The sequence below is a fragment of the Bemisia tabaci genome, chromosome 2 (assembly GCF_918797505.1).
Source record: "Bemisia tabaci chromosome 2, PGI_BMITA_v3".
NCBI classification, from domain to species: domain Eukaryota; kingdom Metazoa; phylum Arthropoda; class Insecta; order Hemiptera; family Aleyrodidae; genus Bemisia; species Bemisia tabaci.
In genome coordinates, this window is record NC_092794.1 from 8,424,829 (window position 1) to 8,452,442 (window position 27,614).

The 27,614-nt window shown below is 42.6% G+C and overlaps 1 protein-coding gene across 3 annotated transcripts in view; it reads left to right on the plus strand.

The window, feature by feature from the left end:
• Positions 1 to 6,365: 6,365 nt before the first annotated feature.
• The window catches only part of ovo (transcriptional regulator ovo), a 55,273-nt gene continuing 34,024 nt past the window's right edge, over positions 6,366 to 27,614 (plus strand). Inside the window, exon 1 of one of the 3 annotated variants that reach the window (XM_019045149.2) lies at positions 6,366 to 7,055. In XM_019045149.2, the coding sequence (XP_018900694.1) occupies positions 6,932 to 7,055 (124 nt within the window). In that variant the 5' untranslated portion in view covers positions 6,366 to 6,931. The remainder of the gene's footprint in view (positions 7,056 to 27,614) is intronic. The other 2 variants (XM_019045147.2, XM_019045148.2) reach the window with 2 other exon arrangements.

Consider the following 27,614-nt stretch of genomic DNA (forward strand, 5'->3'; position numbering starts at 1 on the left):
TCATTAAATGGCACTCAGGATCGCTGCAGAATCTTCTAAATAATCCATTTTCATCACAATTGAGCACGGCTGAGACTTTTTCACGCGGCCGCGGCCAGGGGCGGACTGGAAGTCGAAAAGTTAGGAGGCGACCTAGATTTTGGGGGCCCCTCCTGTCGTTCGGGGGCCCCTCTAAGGAGATCCGGGGGCCCTCCCCCGGAAAATGTGGAAAATTACACACTTTTTAAACGCAATTTTATGCATTATTGGAGTCAAATTCTACAGTATTTGAACTTCAAAATAACCCATTCTCAGGATTCTTCGGGGGCCCCTTCATCACAAAAGCTTTAGACGACCTTTCATGTCACTTAGAGACAAATTTTCAAGGATTTTGGGACCTTTTAGTGACTGAATAGGATAAAAAAATTACAACATTACAGGGGTAAAACCATAACTCGAAAAAAATTCGCCGCGGGGGCCCCTTCGGGACCTCCGTGGCAAATTGTTAGGAGGCGATCGCCTCCCCGCCCCCATGGCCAGTCCGCCCCTGGCCGCGGCGAAGTGCTGGAACAACCCCTCAGAGACTTAAACGATCGGGTACAAAAGTAAGACAAGAGGAAAATCTATGAACTTTCTTGGTGACTCCCAAATCTTAATTTTTTGTTCGGCTCATTTGAGATGTATCGGGGCGTGAATTACACAAATTGAACGTTTTTCGAAATCTTTGACTAACTTGTTCCTAAATGCCTGTCTTCGTTCCCTCTCTCATTTCGCGGTTTGTTCTTGCCGTCCCCCTAATTCCCCGGTCCGATCCAGTTTATAATCTTTGCAATCGGTGAAAATGTAATCTCTGTTTGTGACACTGTGAAGGCCTAAAATACGAGAACCAATATCAGAAATGGATTCGTATTGTCTTTACTGTCAGTGTAAAGGGACTCTATACTCTATCCAAGGGGGCCTTCCTCTTTAAGCTTTCTGTAATTCATGAGAAATGAATTCTTGAAATTTCACGTGAAATATTCCTCGAAATTTCGGAAATTTGTGAAAGACACGGAAAAATACCGGTCCCTTTTCTTGTTTCACAATATGTAAAAATTGTTAATTTATTCTATTTTTGTGTGTTTGAGTGAGGGTTGCAAACTCAAGCCCCTGAAAAATATGAAATATTTCCCAGCCTTATGGAGTTCACTGGAAAAAAAGCCACATTGGATCTAGAGTCCAGACTCTTGAAAACATCGACAAGAAAAAATACTCTTGATTCAATCAGATTTAAGCTTAAATCAAAAGGAAATCCGCTCAAATTAAGAGGCTTGGTTCTTGATTCAAGCTTAAATCTGATTGAATCAAGAGTCCTTTTTCTTGTCAATGTTTTCAAGAGCCTGGACTCTAGATCTAATGTGTTTTTTTTCCAGTGTTTCATGAAATATTTCACTGAAATTTCCAATCTTTCATTTCTTTCTTACGTTTCATGCCACCCTGTTCTCTGTGGGTTACGGTGGTAGCGGCAACGCAGCTATTAGCCGAAGCCTCAGCGCTGGTTGGCTACTTTAGTCGCTTCTCACGACCGCGACCGAGGCGACTCCACAGAGCCAAAAGCACGCATCTCGGCGGGGTTCCCATTGGATGTTACGCGGTTTTACCCGAGGAGGACAACGCGGCCACGACCATGACCACGACTCGCACGGCCACGGCCACAATGAGCGCTGGCAAGGCTCATTATTAATTTCCGAGCTCCGGAGGATTTGGCGTGCTTCGCGATGGATCGATACTTCCCCATTTGAAACCGTGGTAAATAATCGATTTATCGCAACATCCTGTTTATCGGTACTTTTCCACAGGTTTAAATGGCAGATCGATCGATGTATCGCGAAGCACACCGCGCCACTGGGTTTTAGCCATTTTAGCAGGCCTCGCTACAATGGCCATTCAAAGCGGCCAATTCATGGCTCCGTTTATTCCCGCCTCGGTCTTCGTCGAGAGCCTTGCACCACTACCACCGTGCTCACGGAAAAGCGCCCTAAGAACACTCGGATTTTGCCAAATTTCTTCTCGTAAAACACGTTTTTTGTAGACAATTTTCGAATTTTTCTCATTCAATCTTTCGGAGAATTTGATTCGTATTGTCAAAAATCGTTACTGAAAATTTCAAGGAAAAATATTTATAAAATTCATTATAAATTAATAATTATTCGGAAGAAATTTGGCAATATTTGAATGCTCTTACGGTGATTTTCCTTGTTCCGCCGACTGTTTTCCAGTCGTGACGTCACCGCTCAGATTTTTCAGATAATTTTAATTCCGGCAATTACGTAAAATCTCCGAACGCTAGTATCTGGCACCCCGCGTTTACCCCTGAATATTCTTCATTTTTAGACCGTAGGGGTAGGCTACCGTGCTAAAGAAGAACGCCGTGTATACATTCGAGAGTTGCCAAATTTCCCTCGATAAAATGTTTATTTTTGAGGAAAGTTATAAATATTTGTCCATTAAATTTTCAGAATCACTGGGGAAAAAAAAAAAAAAAAAAAAACCACATTGGATGTAGAGTCCAGACTCTTGAAAACATTGACAAGAAAAAGGACTCTTGATTCTATCAGATTTAAGCTTAAATCAAAAGAAAATCCACTAAAATTAAGAGGCTTGGTTCTTGATTTAAGCTTAAATCTGATTGAATCAAGAGTCCATTTTCTTGCCATTTTGTTTTCAAGAGTCTGGACTCTAGATCCAATGTGTTTTTTTTTCAGTGATCTTCAGGTGAAATTGCGAACAAAATTATCTGAATAATTGGGAGGAAAATATTCATAAGTTTACCAAGAAATTTACGTTTTATCAAAAAAAATTTGGCATCGCCTGAAGGCTCATATACGACGTTCTTCCTCAGCGCGGCAAAAGGGCCCCTCTCTCCCTCTTTGGAGGCCTTGGGGGCCCGTCGATTTTAGATTATTGCAGTTTTGATTAGAGGCCCCCCCCCCCAAATTCTTCCCCAGGCCCATTTAAATATTTGATAACAATATTATTTTGAGGTTTCAGTGGCTTCGCCGTCACTTTAAAGACTTAATGTTTTAATTGTGAGTTCGCAGGAACCCACATTTTAAATAATCTTCCTGCATCAAGATATGCATCATTCGTGCCATTAGTGGATTGATACTTCACTCACATTGTTCTTCTATCGTTCCGATCAGTTCGCCTTCACTATTTCGATAGGCAATGTAAGCGACTTGGGAGCAGTAATAGTTGCTCGCAAGAATTCGGTTAAGTTCACATGGTTTCTTCATAAATGTAGCGACTTATTCCTTCTAATGACAAGAGACCCTCCACTGGCATATTGGCGACAGGTGGAAGCTTTTACTCTCGGGGATTCAACACTTCCTTATGGACGATTATAAGGGAGCAACTGTCATCTTATCTACTAGAAGAATGATGAGCTTTGAGTGATATCATGACCAAACCAATTTCCCAAACTTCGGATTGTTTGCAAAACGAAACTCCCGACACGTTGTTAACAGTGGCGTGGCGTGAATTGCGATGTATCGATTGTTATGCCATTTAAACCTATGGTAAAGAATCGATTACTAAGGTGTTCGCTCCGAACACCCTGTTTATCGATCCTTTTCCATAGGTTTAAATGGCATAACAAGCAATATATCGTAAAGCACGCCACGCCACTGGTTGTTAACCATCGAGCCAGTAGATAGGTCAACAGTTGAACGCTGAAGTCCCGAAAGTATAAGCTGTCACCATTGCCAAGATACCAGTGGAGGGTCTTTTGTCCCTGATACCTTCCCTCATATTGTTTCTCACTCATTCCGACTAGTTCGCCTTCAATATCTCGATAGGCAATGTCAGCGGTTTGGGAGCAGTAATAGTTGCTTGCAGCATTTCGGACACGTTCACTCGATTACCTATCGTGCCCTGATACCTATCGTATAAACGGTTTCTAAATCTCTTCTCTTTGTAAGAGTGAAAAGTGATGTGCCATTTCAGGCTCGGACTGGCCATAAGGCCAATCTGCCATGGGCAGATACGCCCCCTTTGCGCGCCAAAAACGCGCCCCTCTTACAGATATAAAATAAGAAGAAAAAAAATTACGACAGAATATGTGAGAAAAATTTCTTTAATGAACGGAAGAAGAGAGAGTTAGGAGTAAAGAAAGGTGCTTCAACGCATGATAGGGGTGAACAGAGGTCCAAGAACTACTTTCTGAAGCGTAAACAATTTTCTGTGAAATTTTCACCTTCTTCTTGACATACAGGCGCTTTATCATCCCCCTCCTTCATTCGCTATAAGTAACTCCCTTAGAAGCGATGGTCGGTTCGATTTTTAGACATACGCATCCTTTATAGGCCTCTTAAGAGACCTTTAAACATATTTCTTCCTTTTCAAATGACTATTGATTTGGACATACCATAGCATAGCTCGGGCAAACTTAACCTTAATTTATCTCGAAATTCAAAATTAAGACACATCTAAAATGTAAACGCGATACAACTATTCGCGCAAGATGGATGTCCACATTGCATATGAAAAATATAAGACGCGATGCCGTATGAGTCGTGAACTCGCAATGCTCTGCTCTAGTTTGAAGCAATATTACAAATAAGACAAACGCAAACGAACGCAATATGGAAATGAAGCGAGGGAAAGGATGCGCGTTAACGACGGCGCAGAGATACAACTATTCGTACTTGATGGACGTCCGTGCTGCATCTGAAAAATTGAAGGCGCAAAGCGTGAGTTCTCAATGCTCTGCTATATATGCTGCCAATGAGGTGTCGCTCAGATTCGGGAGAAAAGTTAAAAAAGAGGTCCGGACACATCTCTCCTACCTTCGGCTGTGTTATTCACGTAGTGCTTGAAGCACCATCACGAATAAGACAAACGCAAACAAACACAATATGGAAATAAAGCGAGGGGAAGGATGCGCGTTTGCGACGGCGCAGAGATACAACTATTCGTACTTGATGGACGTCCGTGCTGCATCTGAAAAATTGAAGGCGCGATGACGCGAAGCGTGAGCTCTCAATGCTGTGATTCACGTTCAATTTTGCAATTTTTTCTCCGTGCGATCAATAAACATTGAACCTGAAAACAGCGTAAACTTGTGCTGATTTGCCAAAATTTTCTGAACCCCTCTCCACGTAGGGAATGCCCTACCAGGAAATATCACATTACGCCCCTTTAACCAGCCAAGGGTCTACGCCCTCAGATGCGAGCCAGTCCGACCCTGTGCCATTTTATAAACTAAAATTGAAGATTTTAAGATAATAACTTCTTATATTTCTTTTTTTCATTACTGGGCTGCTATGTTGAAACTGTTTGTTGAAACTGCAAAAATGCGTACCTCGGTTTGCGGCGTTGAATACTTCCTTTCATACTTAATTTTCTCCATGGAAAATTACTGACCGTCATTTTTAGAAAGTTTATCGATTTTCTTCTCTTATTACGGAAATTCGGTGAAAAATTCAAGCCAAGATGTTGGTTGGGTCTCCTTCCAAAAAATAAAATTGTAGCGGATATTTCGAAACACCGCAACTGAGATACGCTTTTTTGCAGTTTCACCGGCAATGTATGTATAGTGGACTATTCTGCCGTGCTAAGGAAGAACGCCGTATGAACCTTCGAGAGTTGCCAAATTTCCTTGAATAAAATTTGTATTTTTGAGGAAAATCATGAATATTTTCCCCTGAAATTTTCAGACACTATAGATCGAATTACAAAAAAAAAAATCTAAAAAATTGGCAGAGAAATATTAAAAAATTGTCCTGAAAATTAGTGTTCTTCCAGAGAGAATTTGGCAACGCCTGAAGGTTCATACGGCGTTCTTCCTTAGCACGGCAGTATTGCCTTTTCGGGCGAAGATTTTTAGTAAGACTTCAAAAGGGCCGGGGTTGGAGACGGAAGTGGATATCCGCAACTGTGCGAAAATCAAAAGATGTGAAGAAGATGTCGCTTGCACAGTCGTGAGGTCATTGGATATTTGCCGTTAGCACACTCCTTCATTTAGCGCTCTTTTCCTTGAAATAACGTAATAAAACGGAGGCGAAAGATCGTGAACTTACGTCAACGCGATACATAATACTAAAAGTAAAACTGAAAAAATGCTAGCTGTTTCCATTTCATCCACTTCCACCGTTGAGCGAGCAGAGCGGGGAGCGCGCAGGCGTACAGAGGGTAGAAAGAAAATCACAAGAAAGGCGAGCGAAAGAGAGGGGAAAAGAATCAGGAGGAACAGGTTTTCGAAGTAAACAGCCGCGAGAGTGTGTGTGCGTCGGCGTTGGTGGTAGTGCTCGGATGGTAAATGGCCTCTGGGATGTCTCAGGCACGGAGCCGAGGATAGCCGTGATCTTGGCAATGTGGTCGTAGCCGAACCCCCCACCACATTCTCCCTACCTGTAGAATCAACCTGCCTGCTTTTGAAGGTCTCTCACACAACGGAACGCAGTCGCAGGCCCGAGTAGTTGTCAGTCTCGCGCGCTAGCTTATTCTCAATTCCTTCATTTTGTGTCTTTTTCGCATTGAAACGCTTCTAAAAACAGTGCGCTTTTCTGAATCTCTTACTGTATTGTGCTCTACTGGTGATCCCCTATTTGTGAATGTGAATTTTTCCTTGACTCGACAACGCCACCATTGAAAATTCTCGGATCGGTGGAATCGTGTCCTCCCAAGTGATTCGTGTCTGTTAAACGATGATTCTAAGAAATGGTTTTGCGCGTACTCGATGTATTTATAAACGTAGCGCGGTTTCCTTGATTGTTCACGGCATTTGATTATTGTTTAAATTGTGTGTTTTAGTACTTAATTACTTACTTTTTAGTTGCTGTGGAGCAACCGTCAACGCGTCCCGGCCGATCCTTGCTCTTCCGTCAGAGCAAGAAGGTTGAAATTATGTTCTTAGCCGTGAACGGTGTGTGATTCTCAGTGTTGTGCCTATTCTCTATTGGATTAATTCAAGATGCCGAAGATATTCTTGCTGAAGAACCGGCTCCTGCAGCAGCACCAGAATCTCTTTGAGAATCAGAAGTCTCCATCTCATGCAGATGATCAGCCTCTATCCTTGATCGTCAATAAAGCAACTGGTGAGTCTTGTTATGTTTCCTCGTAATGTTATAATGTCAGTGCTTAGCTAACATCAGTCGTTGCCGTTGCTTCGGCTTGCTCTTCCATCTCGTTTAGTGGCACGATGTCAGACAGTTCTGTGACAGAGGGGACGAATTGATGCCTATTCTGATTTTGACATCTCTCGTGGCGCCATACTCGTATACCCCCGAATGAATACTTCTTTAGAGGTCTTGGCGAAAAATTCATTGCGCTTGGGAGTATCACCCGAGGGCCCCACAATGAGTCCCACGCAATTTTTTTGGTTTAACTAATACTAGATTCAGCATGGAGTTTCCTTGCGTTTTCTTACCCTCCGCTTGCTCCTCGCGGTCATCGCATTTTGTCAGCCGAATTACGAACTCTCTCTCAGTTATAATCTTAACAGGAAGGGTAGGTGGTGGGGAGAAAGCAAACAAATGGACTACATTTTGCTATTAGGAGCTAAAAATTCAGGCCCAGTTTGAAAACAACGTATATACCATTGATTTCCCTGTGCGCATAAGTGTTTTTTCAGATGAGCCAGAAATTGTAGTTCCGAATTGCTAAATGCAGTCCAGCTGTAAATCACTTTCAGGCATTTCGTCCATCTTTTCATCGGTTGACGGCGCGGCGCGTCGGTTTTTCACAGGCTGTTATATAGGAACAGCACGAAATGAGCTCTCTAGACGATCTTTTTGAATTATCATTTTTGCACACCTCTGACGCACGACTCGCTGAGGAAACTTATTGAACTGGATGATTGTCCGCCACAAATCACGGCACCACCATACATTTCGACGGCGAAACTGCCAAACCCCGTTTCTCGTCTGCGGTGTTTAAAATTCTCAGCTTCTATTTCATTTTCTTCAAAGAAAACTAATCAACATCATCCTTTTGAATTTTTTTAGAATTTGCCTAGCGCAGATTGAAAAAATCGCCGAAATTTTTGTGGACGCCCAGTAGTCTTTTCAAATGTCTTCAAAATTCCTTAAATTTCCACAATTTGTAAATTCTCTTAGGCAGTCTAGGACGTAGCAAACTAAGTTGCGTGGTCTGAAGTTTCACCATCGATTTGTAATTTGGGGGTGAGCCCGCAAGCCTAGGTATTGCTGGATTTTTTTTGCCGTGTTGGGAGGAAGGGGAGAGGGGCATTCGCTTTTCACGGCAGGCTAGTGGTTCCATGGACCCCCAATTTTGGGGGGAGGGGGCGTACTTATCCTCTGGAAGGAATCAGCGCCCCCTCCTCCCCTCTCCGCAAGGATCATGCAGCAAGTGGTGCCACTCAAAATTAAATATGATCGAATTATCGACCTCTTAATTTACAAGAAAAGTAGTTCATACCCACCCGACCTCGTATTAGCAGATTTATGCCGACTGAAGCAAATAAATACGTACATCTTAAAATACCATCCCCTGAAAAATTGTTTTCTCGGATAACAATCGCTTGATTTGACCACGGTAAGCATTAAATTCCGCTGAACGACAAGTGCATCGTGGATAATTATTCACCTGTCGCTCCGCGAGGAATGAATGGAAGAACCCTCGGCCCTGCAGGGGGAGGAATCTGTACTAAAGGCATGCGGCACCAGCGCTCACCCCTCGAATCGTCACGCGAGTGCCGAGGGTTGTAGCAACCGGTTTTCCACCCTTCACCTATGTTTCATTAGTCCGAAGCAAGTGCACCTTTGTTCCATCCTTTCAGTCAAAACGTCTTTAATTAATCATCCCCTTCTCTCTGTTAAAGGGCCCCAGCTCGCCATTCCTCGAAAAGATCGCGGAGGACCCTTTGAGTCCGTCCAACTGATATGGTGTTATTTCGTATGGATTAAGAATAGATATGGAGGAACATGGGGCAGGGTTGCCAAAACTTCTTGATCACGCGATCGGTCACGTCTGAAAAGTGGAAGACTCCACTGGCTGATCCAGCAATTTGGCAACTCCGGATTTCCTCCACTTAAACCTATGGAAATGTATCGATTCTCGGAGGGGCCAGGTGCTCCGATAATAATCGATTATTTAGCATAGGTTTATAGGGAGGATATTCGTGTAGCCAAAATGCTGGATCCACCTCTGGATAGACCCCCGAAAACGGGGTTTCAAGGTGGGAGACCGGAAAAGCGCTTTTTTTTGTTTTTTTGTTGTTGAACTGCAGCGGTAAAAATTGCGCGTTTTTCTTGGAATTTCCGTAATAATCATGTTTTTTTTTTGCTAAATCGTGGCAGTTCAAACACATAGAGCCGAAAAAAAGTTAGCGTTTTTAAAATGTCCGCGGAAAACAGGTTTCTCAAATGGGAGGTCCAATTTGAGTAATGGAAAGGCTAACAATAAGAACTTTTTTCATCCCTGATATGAGATACACAGCTCAGATGATTCTAATTTTACTCCATTTTTGACCCTTTTCCCACACCCGTTTGACCTGAACCACTAACCAAACCCAAATGAAAAACATCATACAGTTGTCAGGGATGTTAACGAGTTGGCAAAATTCGAAAAAATTGTCAGAGAACCGCACAAACGATAGTTCAAAGAGCGTATTTTTTATACTCATCTGCGCGTAGATTTTTATGATAGGCGGACGCGTTTCGTCGGCGACACTCCGGCACACAGTGGATCGGGTTAATAGGAAAGGTCGGACAAAATTTGGAAACTTTTAAACGCTTATAACTCCGTTTACACAAAACCTTGAGGGTCCAAAAGTGGCTCCATTGCCTTCCTCGTGAAATTTTCTTCTGTAAGCATTCTTTGAAAATTAAAATGTAACGAAATGAACATTAAAATTTGCAGTTTTAGTTGAAAATTTCATGTCCGACCTCTCTAATCGACTCGAACCACTGTGCGGCATCCTTAGCGCGACTTTTCTGTAACTTTTTCGCCCCCCCCCCCCTCTCTCCTCCCACCGCATCAATATGCACTTTTCTTCCATTTTTCATTGCGCAGCAGCCAGATTGTTGAAAATGTCGGCACGACTAGAATCGAAAAACGTTATATTACACGGCGCAGATAGGGCCATGTCTTGTCTTATCTTGCCGACATAGCCAGTCCAAGTTTCAACAATCAGGCTGCTGTAAGTACGGTAGTGGAAAATATCGTCAGAAGCTAATTTTAAGTGATCGTCAATCGTTGTGAGAACCGCAAACATGTCGCTAGTTTCTTCAACCACGAGGTCAAACCTACAAGACAGTAGGTGGTAGAACCGGCTTTCGGTACGCGTACACTGCAACATATATGCATTTGCAGTTAGTTTTCGTTCTTTCTTTGCTCAACGAAAGCAGTTGCTGCGGTCATTTTCACCGAATCTAATTAGCTTTCCGGTATGAAAACTTCGCTGCAACATTTTATAGCGGACGCTGTGCACAGGCGTTTTAACCTTCCAGTTACAAGTCACAAGTGGACTGCGTTAAGTAGAAAGGAACCTAGCCACAGCAGCTATTCTCAAATTTAATTGAGCAAATTAATTTCATATATGGTTGTGTAGAATTTTTTTTTGCAAATTTCGGTGAATTTTCTGCGAAAAACGAAGCAAAGTCCTTGAAATTCTCAACAACATCTGCACAAGCGTTCTCTCTTGAACAAAAAAAAAAATTCTCGGTTGAATTTGGTAATAGCTGAAAGCTGAGTAGCTGAATAGCTTGGTTCCTTTCTGCTAAACGCGGTTTAAGTAAGTACGATTGGAAGTAGGGAGAGAGCAGATGAGTATTTAGAAGAGAGGAACCAAATTCATGCTAGCGTTGATCACATCTCGTTTTCCACTGTGCCAAGGAAAAACGTTGCATGAGTATTTGATTATTTTCCGCTTTTTATCGATAAAATGTTTCATTTTTAGGGAAGTGGCCGATGGACCATTAAAAAATAGACAATTCGATCACTAAGTAGATGAAATTGCGGAAAATTCCCCGAAAATTTGGGGAAAACAATTTGCAAGTTTTATAGTATGATATCGACATTTTTCATAGAAAATTTAAGGGCGTCTCGATGCTAACGCCGTTTTATTCAAGCACGACTCTTTCTGTTCAAGAAAATCACTGGTCCAACTGCCAAACACGATTTTGTAATTTATTAGTGACGTCTTTTTAGCCGAAGCGATGACGACCATCGCCGCATTTAAAAGTATGAATGTGTAAATGATGCCGGTCTTCTGCTTTAGGTTTTCTATCTATTCCACTTTTCTTTGACAAAGTTTTGGACGATTTTCCACTTTTCCAGGGAATTGTCTGTTCCACCAGACTAATTTGCCTTGAAACTCTGAAGATTCAGAAGGAACAAATTTTCATGCATTAAAATTTAATGAAGAAAGATGATAATGGCAGCTTAAATTTTTTTACTCTTGTTCTCCTGCAGAGGTAGAAATCCTAGATCACGGAGAAAAACTTCTGAGAAGAGTTAAATTGTTTTATACAGTGTGAAAAAAATCGGAATTCGAGCTTTTTCTAGCGGTAAAACGCCCCACGCATTCCACTTCAGCTGTAATCCGCAAGGGCGTAGTCAATTTTAGTACCAATTGAAAGAATAAGGTCGCATTTTATTCCGGTGATTTTGAATCTCGGGCGCGGCAGAAAGAATGTTTTTCTAACAGTCTCAACTTCGGTTTACATCAAAATTTTGAGCATGGCGGAAGACAATTTGTTGGCGAGATACTCATCCAGACAATGGTGTCATATTTTGATTTTGATTTTTTTCGATACTTGAATCGCATTTCCCTCGGATTGTCGCCTAGGACGTTTTTGAATAACGCGGCAGGAGCGAATGAGAATTATCAGTCCAGATTTAACGCGCAATGCGCGACCGGACAAATTTTGCATGTAGATGGACTCTGCGAGCACGCCTATATTCAAATCCGCCACGGTCCTGTGACACACGTCAAAGTTGGTGAAAATGATGGATCGTTCTGCTATTAATATTTTCCGGTTTCTTCCTTAAGGTCGGGAAACGTCACCCGTGAAAACTACTTGGCCTCATTTTCCGATTCAGAATGGCCACCCAAGTGATTTTCGATGAGTTCAACGCAACGGTTTCGTTGCAGACATTTGCATGTCTCTTGGTCCTTGCCGTTGACTCCCGCTTCATTTCAATACGGATGCGAGCAGAGCCCGTTCTTAGAAACAACCGCGTTATAAGACCTTTGGGAACCCCACACTGTCGTGACAAGGAAGAACGACATATGAGACTTCCAGCGTTGCCAAACACTCTCTAATAAAATGCGAATTTTCTGTGAGAATGGTGAATGTTTTCCCTCCAATGTTGAAGTTGCTTCACGATATGATCTAAAGCATCTGGCAGTTCCAAGGAATAGTATTAGTCGGTCGTCTTAAAAAAAGGTTATATTTTACCGAGGTAAATTAGGCAACTTCCAAATGGACTGCATTTTGCGATTTGGAGCTATAAATTCTGACTCATCCGAAAAAAAACACTTATGTGCGTAAGAAACTTATGGAAATGCGTTGTTTTTAAACCGGACCGGAATTTATAGTTCAAATTGCAAAATGTAGTCCAAATGTTCCTTCGACGTTTTTCCATGGCACGGTATCATTCACTGCCGTGCTAAAGAAAAACGCCGTATGAACATTCGAGAGTTGTCAAATTTCCCATGATAAAACAAGTATTTTTGACGACATTCATGCATATTTTCTTTAAAATTTTCAGATATATTAGATTAAATTGCGTAAGAATTTGTTTGAAAATGTTGGGGGAAAATATTCTCAATTTTCTCTGTAAATCAAGTATTTTTCGAAGGAAATTTGGCAACGTTTGAAGGTTCATATGGCGATCTTTCTCAGCACGGCAGTACACATGCACACGGTTGATTTCCAGTAAAGTGTGGGGACGGCCCCGTTGTTCCTCTAGCCGAATAGAACCACGTAAATCCAATTAATACCTTTTGTAGGTACGCAGGTACGCTGTTTCTGCCGATGAGGACAGAGCGCAGTCTGGCGCCAGCCGCGGTAAAGGAATTCCCTGGTCAGTCCCGATGTTGTGCTTCCCTTTGAAATTGCCAGAGGCGGATCCAGCAATTTGGCAACACCGGATTCCCTCCGTTTAAACCTATGTTAAATAATCGATTCTTGGTGGAGCACCTGGCCCCTCCAAGAATCGATACATTTGCATAGATTTAAATGAAGAAAAACAATGTTGTCAGTACGGTGGATCCGCCACTGAAAATTTTGTTGGGTTTAAACTCCTGAATCTGTTAAGAATGCTTTGTCGCGTCGCATATTTAATCTTCGTTGAGTACGTTGGAAATTCGGAGGTTCCGCTGTCAAACTTCCATGCCGTTCTAAATGAATCCTCGCGGATGGAAAACCGCGCGACAACACAAATCAATGGCTGTACTGCCGTGGCATCGAAAAACGCCGTATGAACCTTTTGGCGTTCCCGAATTTCCTTCGATGAAAGTTGAATTCCCTGGTAAAAGAATATTATTCCTCCAATGTTTCACATAATTTTGTTCACACTTTCATCTAAATTTCTTGAAAATTTCAAGGAGAGATATCTAGGTATAACTTTTATTCAAAAGGAACTTCATGTTTTATCAAACTATGTTTTAACTAGAGCCTCATGTTTTATCAAAAGAAATTTGGCAACGACTCAAGGTTCATACGGCGTTCTTCCCTAGCGCGGGAGAATAGCTTGGCAACATGGAAGGTTACTGAGAAGCTATCAAGCGGGGAATCGGTTTGGTTTTCCCTGGATTGGCCTCGGCGTTTGATGCTCGTTAACCACAACACCTTGTCAATCTTGCCACCCTTCGAGGGTTTCCCCTGCATCCTCAAGTCTTAAGTGTTCAAGTATTTCCGACCATCATGGATACTTCCTCAAGAGCCCTTGTCCAGTCCAAGAGGCTAATCATTGATTGCCCTTTTAATTGTCTCTTCTACACCATCTCTCCCGGTCACCTCACCCGAATTTGCCGGGCGTAGTGTTTGCCCTCAAGATCGCAATAGATCGTATTCGATACATCAAACGGGTGAGATTGTAAATCGATATCGATTGGTTCAAAACATAAACATAGCTTCATAAGTCAATTGAGCAATCTGACGAAACGGTTTTTTTTTGTGATAGATTTTTGATTCGTATGAGTACTAATTGGCCTAAAGGAGTGAAATTGCCCATTTTCAGCTTTTCTGGCAAATATCTTGAAATTTCGGTTTGAGATTATGTTCTATTATTCGGAACCAAACCATACATCGAATCACTCTCGAATACGATCCATTCTGCAGTCAGTTAAGCTCCAAGCCACCAATCAAATTTTGTGTCCACGTCATTTTTGGCCTATTTCGAGCGAGAATTTTAAATTTTCGAAATTTTTCGGATTTTGTCAAATGAAGGTACGGAAAAAGTACTTACTTTTTCTGTTGAGGATTCGAGGAGGTACTGAGTGTTTTGAGAATGCACCATAAAAGTGCTGTTGACGTACCAATTTCTGGCCATCTTGTTTTTGTAGACACCCTAACATTGCAACAGTAGTTACATAATTTTCACGATTCGAAAACAACATGCAATATTTCAACTTTAAACCGATCTTTCTCAGAATCAGATAATAATGACTTGACTCGTATGTACACGGCGTGGACTCGTAAATTATTGAATCAATTCTTTTCGACTGGTTATTTCGTTGTCTTTGCTTATCGTGACCTCCTTTTCATTATCATGCTAGTGGACGAAAAAGTAGCCGGTCCCCAGTCCAGCACAAATAATTACATTACGGGAATTCAAGTAATACGTCTGGTAGTGATAAAAGCGCTGATAGTGAGCATCCGAAAACTCCGTAAATACAATGCGCTCCTCCAAACAGTGGTAATGTCTCTTTCAATATGGATGTTGCCATTTTTCATCGAATTTTTTGAAAATTTTATCGATTTTTCTTTTCTTTCTAAAGAACATGAAAATTTTAAGCCATGATGTTGGTTCGATCTCCTTTTAAAAATGAAAGAGTAGCGGAGATTTCGAAACACCGCGATCGAGATATGCATTTATGCATTTTAAACGTCGATTTGTCAGATTTATTCGATGGAAAATTGGATTTGCTCCGAAGCCGCTTTATTTTCATTTCAGTTAGATGCCTATTAGCTGCCTTATCGCCGATAGAGAGACTTCGATTTTTGCATGCAGCAATTATTTTTCCTGTTAATGTTTTCATTATAATGGATACTTTTTGTGACATTGGCAACTGAACAGTTATGCCATTTGATGCTTTGCTTTAGAGCCCATTTATGCACGCGATTTGTGTCGCCGTGTCGCCGGCGGCAGTTGTCGCCGCGACATTTTTTGGAATCGCGCGATCCATATTTTTGTCGCCGCGGCACCTTTTTTCTGCCGCCGCGACACCGTTTTTTTGGAGCGCAAAAGGTCCAAAACACGTGCTCAAGAAGTTCAATTCCAAGCGGCGGTCGCCGAAATTTGTCGCGCGCATAAATGCGCTCATATGACTCCGTGTAGTTACAAACCGCGGGCGGCAGGAAATCGCCGGGCGGTTTCTAACTACAAGCGACATGATCTAGAAATCGCCGCGGCAGTTTTGCCGCCGCGATTTGCTGTCGCGCGCATAAACGGCTCCATAGCCTCCCGTGTAGTTTGAAATCGCGCGATCCGTTGTAGCCGGCGACACGGCGACAAAAATCGCGTGCATAAATGGGCTCTAATGAGCGGCCACTTTTAGCGACTGCAGATATGAAAATAATCTGTGCATCTCGATGAAGATTAAAATGGAGCATGTCTGCTCGAGGCGTAGCGATGATAAGGTACCCTGCCATCGTAAGAAAGAACGCCGTATGAACCTTCAGATGTTGCCATATTGCCTTCAATAAGAGTTATTTCTAATCCGATTTTTCGGACGATTGCGCTCCTAATTTGGACAGCGTTAAGCAGAAAGGAACCAAGTCACATTAGCTGTTTCCAAATTTAATCAGGCAATTTGATTATTTTCATGAAAACGATTGTGCAGATTCCAGTTAATTTTCTGCACAGTACGAAGCAAGTTTCTCTCAATGGACCACTAGACAAGGTACGAATTTAAGCATTCTGATACATGTTTCTTAACCAGAATTTCACGTAGAACCCGATTCACACTACGAAAATTACCGAAATCAACTCCTAACGAAGATATTAACGTTTTTATTTCACATTGGTTACGAGGAATTTGAACTGCCCGCTCACAAGAAACTCAAAGCTCTACGTGAGTCAAATCGCGCACTACAATGGTTTCAGCAAGCTTCTCAATCGAGCAATGTTCATTTTCCACCATGTGTTGTTCAAACTATTAGTAAGTTGCTATAGCTGAGCCAAATAGTCAAGATTGAGGTTGAGGATTTTTACATCGCAGAGACTGTCATGATAAACATTTAGCGCGCGATGTGAATCACGTAGAGCATTGAGTTTTCATGAGCGGGTGGTTTGAATTCACGCATCAAAAATCATTAAATATCTTCGTCAGGAGTTGATTTTGGTAATTTTCGTTGTGCGTATCGTGTTTTACGTGCAATTTTGATAAAGAAACATGTATCAGAATGCTGAAATTCGTACCTTGTCTAGTGGTCCATTTTCAAAGGAGTCCGCAGAGATGTTCTCTTGTAAAAAATTAAATCGCTCAGTTAAATTTGGCAATGGCTGATGTGGTTTGGTTCCTTTTTGCCAAAATAGGTTAATTTGATTCAAAAAGTCTGATGAGAGAATATATTCATCACTTTCCCGGGAAATTTGGCAACATTCGAATTGTCATACGTCGTTTTTCATAGCACGGCAGTACTCCTCTATTTACCGATTCGTGTGTGGCTATTTGACCAACGAGTCCAGTGGCGTGGCGTGAATAATCGATTATCGATATCTCGCCATTTGAAACTATGGTAAAGAATCGATTACTAAGGTGTTCGCTGCGAACACCCTGATAATCGATCTTTTTTCATAGGTTTAAATGGCATAACAATCGATATATCGCGATTCACGCCACGCCACTGAACGAGTCCTGTCCCGCGCACGTTTTTCTCTTTCGGTCGATTCACGTGAGCTTCTTTCGATAGAAGTCTTTCACCCAGTGGCGAGGCGCGAATGATCGCTTATCGATATTCCCCATTTGAAATTTTGGTAAAGATTCGATCATTAAGGTGTCCGTTGCAAACACCCTGTTCATCGATCTGTTTCCATAGCGTTAACTCGCAGATCCATCGATTTATCGAAAATTATGAACTTCAATCTTACCACTCACAGTCAGTCGAATACCTATGCTCAGGGAAATTGCCGCATGAACATTCAAATGATGCAAACTCCCGGAAAAATATATGTGAAAGAAAGTTGCGAATATTTGTCCCTTAATTTTGAGATATCGACGGTGAAACTACCAAACCACGTATCTCGTTTGCGGTGTTTAAAAATCTACGCTCGCATTTTATTTTTTTGAAGGAGACCAAATCAATATCATTCCTTGAAATTTTCACAGAGTTTTCTCCGCACGAAGAGGAAAAATCACAGAAATTTTCAAGACTAGACGTTAAGTAGTTTTTCTATTTAAAAAATAAAGTATGACAGGAATCTGCGACGTCGCAAACCGAGATACGTGGTTTGGTAGTTTCACCGTCGATATGTACTTCATAATGCGTAGTTACGTACGTTTTTCACAAATTCGTAGGAAAAATCGCGAATATTTCCGCCTATAAAGGATTTTTCGATTTTTGAGTAGTTCCTCAATTCATTTTCTAAGATTAAGTTCTGCGGCGCGGCGTTCCGTAAAATCTGCAATGCGGAATGTGTTTTGCGGGACTTCACGAGTGCTTCCACCTCTCTTGAGCGCATGACTATGTTTGGACTGTATTCTGCAATTAGGAACTGCTATTTGGATTGCATTTTGCAAAAAGGAACCAGGAGCATTGCAATGTTGCTAAGATTGTGCAGCTTCTTTTGTCTTGGAAGAAAAACCTGATTATCCCTAAACAGTTTCTATTTTACTCGCTAAAAACTGTAAATTTAGGACAAAAATTACCATGTAAATTTCATAATTTTTCATAGTTTCCGTAATTTCATTGCAAATTATGAAAATGCACAATCTAAGCATCATTGCAATTCCTCTGGTTCCTTTTTGCGAAATGCAATCCATTTCTGGTTCATTCGCCGAGGCACACATCTCTCTTAGGAAACAAATGAGCCAGGAATAGTAGTTCCTAGTTGCAAAATGTAATCCCTTCCTCCAAAATTGGCAGTCTCCGTTGTCCGTGAAGAGAGGAACCCCCGACTTGGCAACAATGCCTCGAAAAAATGCGAAAACTTGTCCAGCCCGGACGAAACCTGTTATTACGTGGACGTGCATTAATGGCGTAGATGCTCTGGTCTAGGATTGTCATCGTCTAGGATTGCCACGCCGCGCGCCGATGAAGAAACGCGGAACTCGCGACAGAAACCGTGTTCAGATACGCTGTTCTTGCCGAGCTCGACAGTGGCCTGGCGGTGTGTTCGGAGGGGAAGGGGACCGTATTGGAACAGGACAAAAGAGTGAGAATAAAAGGCTGCCGAGAAGAGAGAAGCCTCCTCTACGCTGACGCCCTATTGACCCGGGCAGTTAGAGTTACGGATGGTCACGATGGACATGTGCCTTGAGGGAGTGCCCAGTGCTAGATTAGAGCTAGCGGGAACTTCGTGGGTACGAAATGTATTTTTTTTGGGAGGAAGGGAGCGCTGGAAAAAAAAAACACATTGGATCTAGAGTCCAGACTCTTAAAAACATTGACAATTTTAAGCTTAAATCAAGAACCAAGTCTCTTAATTTGAGCGGATTTCCTTTAGATTTGAGCTTAACCTGATTGAATCAAGAGTATTTTTTCTTGTCAATGTTTTCAAGAGTCTGGACTCTAAATCCAAAGTGTTTTTTTCTAGTGTACGCGCTAAAATATGCGTTTCAGGCCAACCAACCGACTGCGCTGCGTTTGGCGCAATGCGAGAAGTATTCATGCAGTCTTGTAGGCGCTGATGTGGGCTGTGCGCCGACCGCACCGTTTGGCGCAATGCGTGAGGTATTCCTTCAGTCTTGCAGGCGCTAATTAACGTTTAACACCGGGAGAGGGGAGAGATAGACTATCTAAGGGTGTGATGTAAAAGCTTATTTTTTTCTAGCTTGCATTGTTAGAAATTGGGGTTAAATTTGGTGGAAAGCTGGCTAAACTGAAGACTTCCAATTTGAATCATAACTTGCCTATACGCTCTTGAGCGTTGTTTTGTACGGCTGTCAAAACAATTAAACAAGAGAAGGAAACATCTTCAACCTCGCACTAAGCTTCTTGCTCGCCTTGACGGGTGGGAACTGTTCTGAAATCCGGTCAAAACTTACTCGTCTAGAAGTACTGTTCAAGAGATTTTCGCTCCTCAGATTTTTTGCTATAAATGGCTAGAAGCTCCTCCGATAATTTATGATTTACATTTGATCGTGAACGAAACTCCACCGAAAATCCGAGAAAAGTCTTCGTTTCTCTCACGAAAGAACGTAAATGCATTTCAGTGTCGCCAAATTCCTACACTTAGCATTGCGCATTTTTACGAGGAAAATCTTTGACATTTCTCATTGAAAATTTCACTGGTTTTTCCTCCTATCCCACGCCAAAATCAAAAAAAATTTAGACAACAATTTCTCACGTGCATTTTTTTTTTGAAAATCGAAGTTTTTAGTCAATGTTGCAACCTTGGAATGGTGTCACGCTCGTTCGCACGGGGAACTACGAAGTGTTTGCATATTTCCCTAAATATTCATATTTTACCGAGCACTGGAAAAAAAAACACATTGGATCTAGAGTCCAGACTCTTAAAAACATCGACAAGATAAAATACTCTTGATTCAATCAGATTTAAGCTCAAATCAAGAACTAAGCTCTTAATGTGAGCGGATTTCCTTTAGATTTAAGCTTAACTCTGATTGAATCAAGAGTCCTTTTTCTTGTCAATGCTTTCAAGAGTCTGGACTCTAGATCCAATGTGTTTTTTTCCAGTGCTCCGTAAAATATGAATATTTAGGGAAATCTGCAAACACTTCGTAGTTCCCCGTGCGTCAAGGTTGCAACATTGACTAAAAACTTCGATTTTTCACAAAAAAAAAATGCACGTGAGAAATTGTTGTCTAAAATTTTTTTGATTTTGGCGTGGGATAGGAGGAAAAATCGGTGAAATTTTCAGTGAGAAATGTCGAAGATTTTCCTCGTAAAAATGCGCAATGCTAAGTGTGGGAATTTGTCGACACTGAAATGCATTTACGTCCTTTCGAGAGAGAAACGAAGGCTTTTCTCGGATTTTCATTTTTGCCACAAAATGTTGACAGATTTCCGTGAAAATTCCTATTCTCGAAGGAAATTCAGCACTGTCTGAAGGCTCGTACGTTGTATTTCCTTAGCACGGTAGCAACGCTGATAAACGGCGTTTTACCCCAGTGCGGCCGAGAGGTACCTTTTGTAGCATTGAGAAAGAGAAAGGTTTTTCCCCTACATCGGATGTATCGGGCTGGCCGCCTCGAAGCCGAAGCTCGGAGCTGATCCCGGTGGTGCCCGTTGTGGTGCGGTCACGGCGAGCTGCGCCCCCCCCCCCCCCCCCCCCGTCGCTCATCCCCCGTCCTAGTGGCTCGCGGTCGAGCCGAGGCGAGAATCAGTACAATGAACCTGTGCGCCGGCTCCGATCGAAGGGAATCACTGCGAGCGGGCGGATGGTGGGGGGGGGGGGAGCCGCCAACGCTGATCGGCAGTGCAGTGTAACGCCACGGCCGGGGGGGGGGGGGGGGTTCCAAGGGGCCGCGGGGACGGGCAGGGTCGCGCTGGCAAAATCCGAGCGCGGAACCAGGGAGCCTCGGGGGCGGCGTGAGGGGGAGGGAGAGGGGCACTCGGGCGTGAGGGAGTAGCCAACTCCAAACGCGAAGCTGACACGAGCGGGGGTCGGTTTCAGGTTGTGGGTTTCAGTCCGTGTCCACCGTGCGAAGTTGCTGCGGTGACGGAAATCGGGGAAAATGTACGTGCCGCAGGCTGATACAGAGTTGCAACAATCAGGGAGTTTTTAAAAGTCAAGGAAAACTTGTAAATATCAGGGAGAGAACCTGGAAATGTCCAGCAGAATGACGGAAATGTCGGGGAAAAATTGATAAGCACTTTTACTCGCTTTCTAGGATGGGTTTGTCGTTAGGGACTTTTCAAAAATCAGGGAGGGAAAACCTGGAAATGTCAGGGAAAAATTGGTAAGCACCTTTATTGCTTTCTAGAATGGGTTTGACGTTTCGAACAACAAATTTGCCCGAAAACTATTTCTAATTATGTCTTTTTGACCACCTGGCATATCTTCAGTTGTCAAGGAATTTCACCGAAAAATGTCTGAGAAATCAGGGAAATGTCGGGGAAATTCCATTTTCTAGATTTGGTGGCAACCCTGCCAATAGTCCTATCAGACATTGTGTGAAATGGTTGTGCAAATAGTCAAATCTAACTAATTGTAAGATTGAATTCCTGTGTAAGAAAGAATTCTCTGTGAAAATGTGCGTCATAGAATAGCATCTATACTAGGGCCCACGAACGATGATCCCTGAGCCGCGGGTATTTCTTGCAAACACTGGCAACAGCGACACCCCGGCCCGAACCGATTCTCGAGTTCGGGGACAATGCCGAGCCGAGCCACAATCGAACCCTAATTACTTACGCGTAATTTACAATTTCACCCTCCCGCTAGAAAAAACCAAAATTTGTTGAAAGTTGTTTAACATTTTTTTAGCAAGTGTTTCGTTACTCTCCTTTAAAACACGAGTAAAAAGAGGCCTCGTTTATAAAAATCGGTCAAATAGCAGCAAAGTTACAGTTCGAGATACGATGTTATAAATAAAAATTGGACTTCGCTTCAAAAAGGAAAAAGAAGGAAAAAATAAAAATTGTATATAACAATTATATATGATTTAGCTCAGAATTTTACGAGCAATCCAACCATGTAATGGACGAAGAGATTGGGGCAAAATTACAAGAAATTGATCTTTTACGAAAGGGCTTCCTATGAAGAATTTTGACCTGAAGATAGGGGTAGAATAGCAGCAGTCCGCATACAATAGCTTTTCGCGTTCACAATACCCGGTCTCGTCGATGTGCGTGCTCGACCCTGCAGCGTTGTCATTTACATGGTCCATGCGTTTATTCGCCCGATTTTTCAGGGATCATCGTTCGTGGGCCCTAGTATAGTCACTTTGATCGTGTACCCTAGCCAACCATAGATTCTGGGGTCATTGCATGACCGTTCTGTTGATGAGTAGGGTTCAACCATCAGAACGCTATTTGGGGACTTACTGAGCCTCAAAATGTGTCCGTGTCCGTGCGTGTCATTCACCTTACTTTAAAATTATCGGCCCCAAAGCCAAAGCGGCTTGGATTAAACTAACATAAATCGGAATATCCGGTCCTCTTCTTCCGGCCCACAAGAAACCATTCACCAGATTTTCCGCCTCATCCATGTACCCAATATCCTATTAGCTCGGCCCATATCAGCTGTCGCATTCCTTGAAGATTTTGGTGATGGAGGATTTTTCAGAGATTGAAGGCAGTAACGTCTCGTTGAATGCTAAAGAATACGAGCACTGAGCAGTAACTACTTCACATGCACCAAACCCTCGTTGCGTGGGTGGATTGTAAACATTTCGAACTCTGCTTTTCTATACTCATGCATTTAGGTCTTGCGGACTGATTATTGAAATTAATAGACAAAGCGATAGACAAAGAAGACATAGGGAGTATAGAGCGATCCTATCGGTCAAGATGGGTGGTTCCTGTAGAATAAAGGAGATAATGATGGACAAACTAGTGAATCTCTCGTAGGTTGCCGTTAGTTAGTGTTTTGACTACCTCATTTGTTCGTTCCAACCACCCGCTTCCACCAACAAGATTCCTCCATATCCCGTATGTCTTTTTTGTCTAAAGCTTTGTGTGTCAATTTCAATAATCGGCCCGCTGAGGACTCCGACTCCTTACTCCGTCTAACAGACAGCACAGACTTCAACTTCCAAGATAGAGAGGATCAGCCAAACATTAATTTTTCGAACCTCATTGTGCTCTACTTTCCTATCTCAGCGTTTAAGTCTCCGTGATGGTCTTAGGGTGTTTCGTTGTTATGCGTCGTTGTCGCGTGCAGCGGGCATTGTTGACATACCATCTTGCAAATTTTCGTGTAGAATTGTGCAAGAAAGACAGATAATATCACAAATATGGCAACATTCTGAGAACGTTGCCAAAGTTCCTTTGATAAAATCAAAATTCACAGGAAAATATGTGGATAGTTTTCTTCGCAATTTTTTTTTATTCGTAATAGAGAATTTGAAGGTGTATTTAATTTGATAAATATCATGTCTCATTGAGAACTATCGAATCAGATAAGCATAAGATTATCATTGGTCTCTAAATTTACCAGTTAATGGAGGTATTTTCACTTAATCTATACCAAAATGCATGTGTTAATATGGGAAATGTCATCTGGGCTGCAAAAGGCAGTAAATTCTCTCTTTCTTAAATTCTTTTCTACACTTTCCGATGTCAAAAAGTGAATTTCATAAAATTCTGCGAACTCAGTTCATTAATCACTCTGAAATGAATCAATAAAAATTGCTGTGCAAATCTCTATTCAATCTCAAAGACCTGAAACATTCAAAGTGGTGTACTCATAACCTTTCTCAAAACTCAATATTTTGCGAAATTCGGCAACGTCCGAATGTTCGCACCGCGTTATCTCTCAGCATGGCAGCATTGTAAAGGCGCACACAAGCCAAGCAAAAGAAAATTACCATTTAGCTCTCAAATTGGCAAGCATTTTCCGCCAAGTCATTATGAGGCCTCACCGTTGGTCGTGAAGACCGTCGTCCGTTCTTTTTTTGTGAAGGCAATGTTTTGGCTGTCGCGGAGCCCATTCACCAGAGCTCACGCCCACCGCCGAGAACAAAGCGGATAAAAGAATTAGGCAACCTTGGAGTTTGCATATGTCAGTATGTGTGAAGGTCCGCTCCGTCGTGGATCCGATCGTGCGAAAAGGAAATGAAGCGCCCGCGACAAATGCAAAAACCGCGTATCTGCATCCTCCGATGAGCCATGATTAAGGAGCATTCTAAAGGGATCCACGGCTCATCCCGCCAGGTTTGGCGCGGCCTTTTAGAATACACGCTGGCCGGTGCGCAGGATTCGATATGGCCCCTCCGCGTGTGTGCGTTTCGCTAGGCATTTTGTGTGCAAGTTGCCAGATTGTGTTTTGAAATTTGGAAGTTTCGGGGGTGTAAATGGGGGTAAAAGGCTGGTTTTCAGCACCATCTGGCAAGACCTCTTGTGTGCGATTCGTCGTAGTCTAGTGTTGTCTTTGACCATGGTTTAGGCCTCGCCTCTTTCACTGCCCGGAAAATGCATGACGATGAGGCTTCGACATTTTCATTCTTCCCGTCGACTTTCTCCCTTTTAATATATGCTGCCCTGCCTTTTTCAACCCACCATTTAAATGTCGGGTCGTTCGCCGGCCTGCTTCTACCACCCTCCGATGACCAAAACCACACTGCCGTTCTAAGGAAAAACGCCGTATGAGCCTTCTGACGTTGCTATATCTCCTTAATAATTAACGAATTTACCGGGACAATTGTCTATATTTTTCCCGAAATCTTTGAGACAATTTTGTCCGCAATTTAATCTTAAATATCTGAAAATCTCAAGGAAAAATAAGCATACATTTCTATAAAATACATGTTTTATCCGGAGAACTTAGGCAACTTTCGAATGTTCATACGGCGTTCTTCCTTAGCACAGCAGCACGTAGGTCCAGCCAAAGCTTCGATTCCTGTTAAATTTTTTGCTCTTCCTGTGGGTAGAGGAAACATTTTTCTCTAGAAACTGCATGTGCATCGACAGATTAAAAAAGGCATCACATGCATACTGTAATTCACTCCTGGTGACGTATACAGTGGCGTGGCGAGCTTTGCGATCCACCGATTGATCTGCCATTTAAACCTATGGAAAATGATCGATAAACTGGGTTTTCGTAAAGAGTCCCTTATTATTCGATTCTTTACCACAGCTTCAAATGGGAAGATATCGATAATTGATCATTCATACCTCGCCACCGGACGTATATTTGCAGAGTCGAAAACAAAAAATCAAAATTCAATTTGCTGATCTCCAATCTCCAGTTAAAATTTTGGAATCTTAAAGTTAGCCAATTATCAAGTTAATGATATCGTGTCAAAATCTACTTCTAACATCGAGTCTCAAAATGAATGAAATTTCGAAACTCTTTTTCTCAAATTCAAATTCACGCGGTCTGGCTCCCTCTAGTTGAGTAAGATCCATTTAATATTTAAACAATGACATTCTACAATTGGGTAGCCTGGTCTTCGTGATGAAGCTCAAGCTGTGGCACAAAGACCAACTGCAAAATTTCGACGAATAGGATCTCCCGCTCCGTTGAGGAGATGAACTTCAATTTGACAGCTCAAGGTTAGGGGCTCGTGACTAATCCTCTTCAATCCTATCTTCGTTGCCGGCTCCTGCGACCTAGGTCAATTATTTTTCTACAGGTAGATACTGTATGAAATTATATTAATTTTAAGTATAAATTGTTATAAACTTCCGCCCAAAATTCAATTATATTTATGACTATAATTGGTGGGTCAATGCGTAATAACGTCGATGGCCATACTGAGAAACCACGAATCTCCGTTCGCGACGGTGCAGTCTTGTAGAGTATCTTCATAGTGAAGGAAATTAGATTGCAGGATGTGTAGCACCAGACTTTCCTCGATTTTCCCGATTCTACTAGGATTTGAGATCAATCGGGATTTAATCCCGATTTCACCAGGATTTGAGGAAAAATCGATCGTAATATCAGGATATGAGTAAAGTCGGCCGTCCGATCGGTTTTTTTTTATCGAGCTGTTTTTTATATTTAGAAATTTTAATTTTTCTCCGCAAAAATTCAGGATTTGGAAAAATTATGAAATCAGTATCAAGCAGTCAAAGATCAGGAAAAATCAGGATTTCCCAAACTGGAAAAAAACTAGACACCCTGATTTGGAAAATTTGAGCGGTACGGCTCTGTGGGGTACCATGGCAGAGCAGAGGAGTCGGGAGACTAGTGGAAGCGACGGCGCAGTGCCGCATTCCGACTTACGGCGATGCGGTGGAGGGGGGGGGGGGGGGAGACGCCGTGAAGTGTAATGGCATTGAGACGTTGCTGGGTGTTGGTGGCCTGCCCTGGCCCTGGCGACCTCCTCCTTGGCCGCTCGTCGTCGTCGCCGTAGCCGTCGCGGTCGCATCTCCAAGCTCCCAGGTATCCTTAACCGTGTCACGGATCAAGGCTCGCCCGGAGAACCGGAGATTTCAAGAGCACCGCCGCCGCCGCGGCGTCTTGGCGCTTCTCTCGGGCTCCCAGCCTCGCTGTCAAATTGCTATATTCCTCCGCGCCACACTGGAAAAATTAGACACATTGTCCGTTCCGAACTCAGTGGCCGAAAGTTCCGGGTGCTGGAGCCGTAGCTTCGATTGCTCTGGATGCTGCGCCCGGAACGCGGACGGCCCGTCCACATAGCCCGTAAGTACGGCTTCCACGGCTGCAGGTCGATTATTGAAATTTATAGACAAAGCTGACAAAAGAGATACGGAGAGATCCTATTGGTGGAAGCTGGTAGTTGCAATGGACAAACCAGGCAGGTAATAGACTAACTAACAGCAACCCACGAGAGACCCAATCGTTAGTCCATCATTTTCTCCCTTAGTCTATAGGAACCATTATTTTCAACCAATTGGATCGCTCCATACTCCCTATGTCTTCTTTGTCCATAGTTTTGTCTATCAGTTTCAATACTCAGTCCGCTGTAGTTTTTTTTTATCAGTGCAACTTTTCGGGGTCTCGTCTTGAGTATAGTACATAGTCAGAATCCTGGGAAAAATACGAACTTATCGGTAATTTTGGAGGTTAAGTCAGGAACCTCTTAGGGTCCAAAGGGAATAAAAAAATAAGAGCGCACTGGAAAAAAAAAACACATTGGATCGAGAGTCCAGACTCTTAAAAACATCGACAAGAAAAAGTACTCTTGATTCAATCAGAATCTAGCCTAAATCAAGAACCAAGCCTCTTAATTTAAGCGGATTTCGTTTTGAATCAAGCAAAAATCCGATTGAATCAAGAGTATTTTTTCATTTCAATGTTTTCTAGAGTCTGGACTCTAGATCCAATGTGTGTTTTTTCCAGTGCAGTAATATGAATTGCGGGCCGAGTGGCATCCCTTTCTTCTACAGCATATGCGAAATGCCGTTCCGGGTGATTCCAATCTTTGCAATCGCCAAAAATGTCATCTGTTTGCAGTTTGTGACATATACCTGCAGGAGCTGATCAGAAATGAAACTCACACGGCGCTAATCTGGGTAGAAAAGGGCTCTGAAAGAGTCTATCTACGAAGAGAAGAGCACCGAATAAATCAGTTCTCATGTAAATCGGCTCGTGAAATTTCGGGGTTGGTTTCCTGGGCGTCGGCGGGCCGTCACACTTAATTTTTGATAGGTTAGGCCGTGAGTGGATATAATGAGAGCGGAAATTTGTCTCTTGCTCGGTGGAAA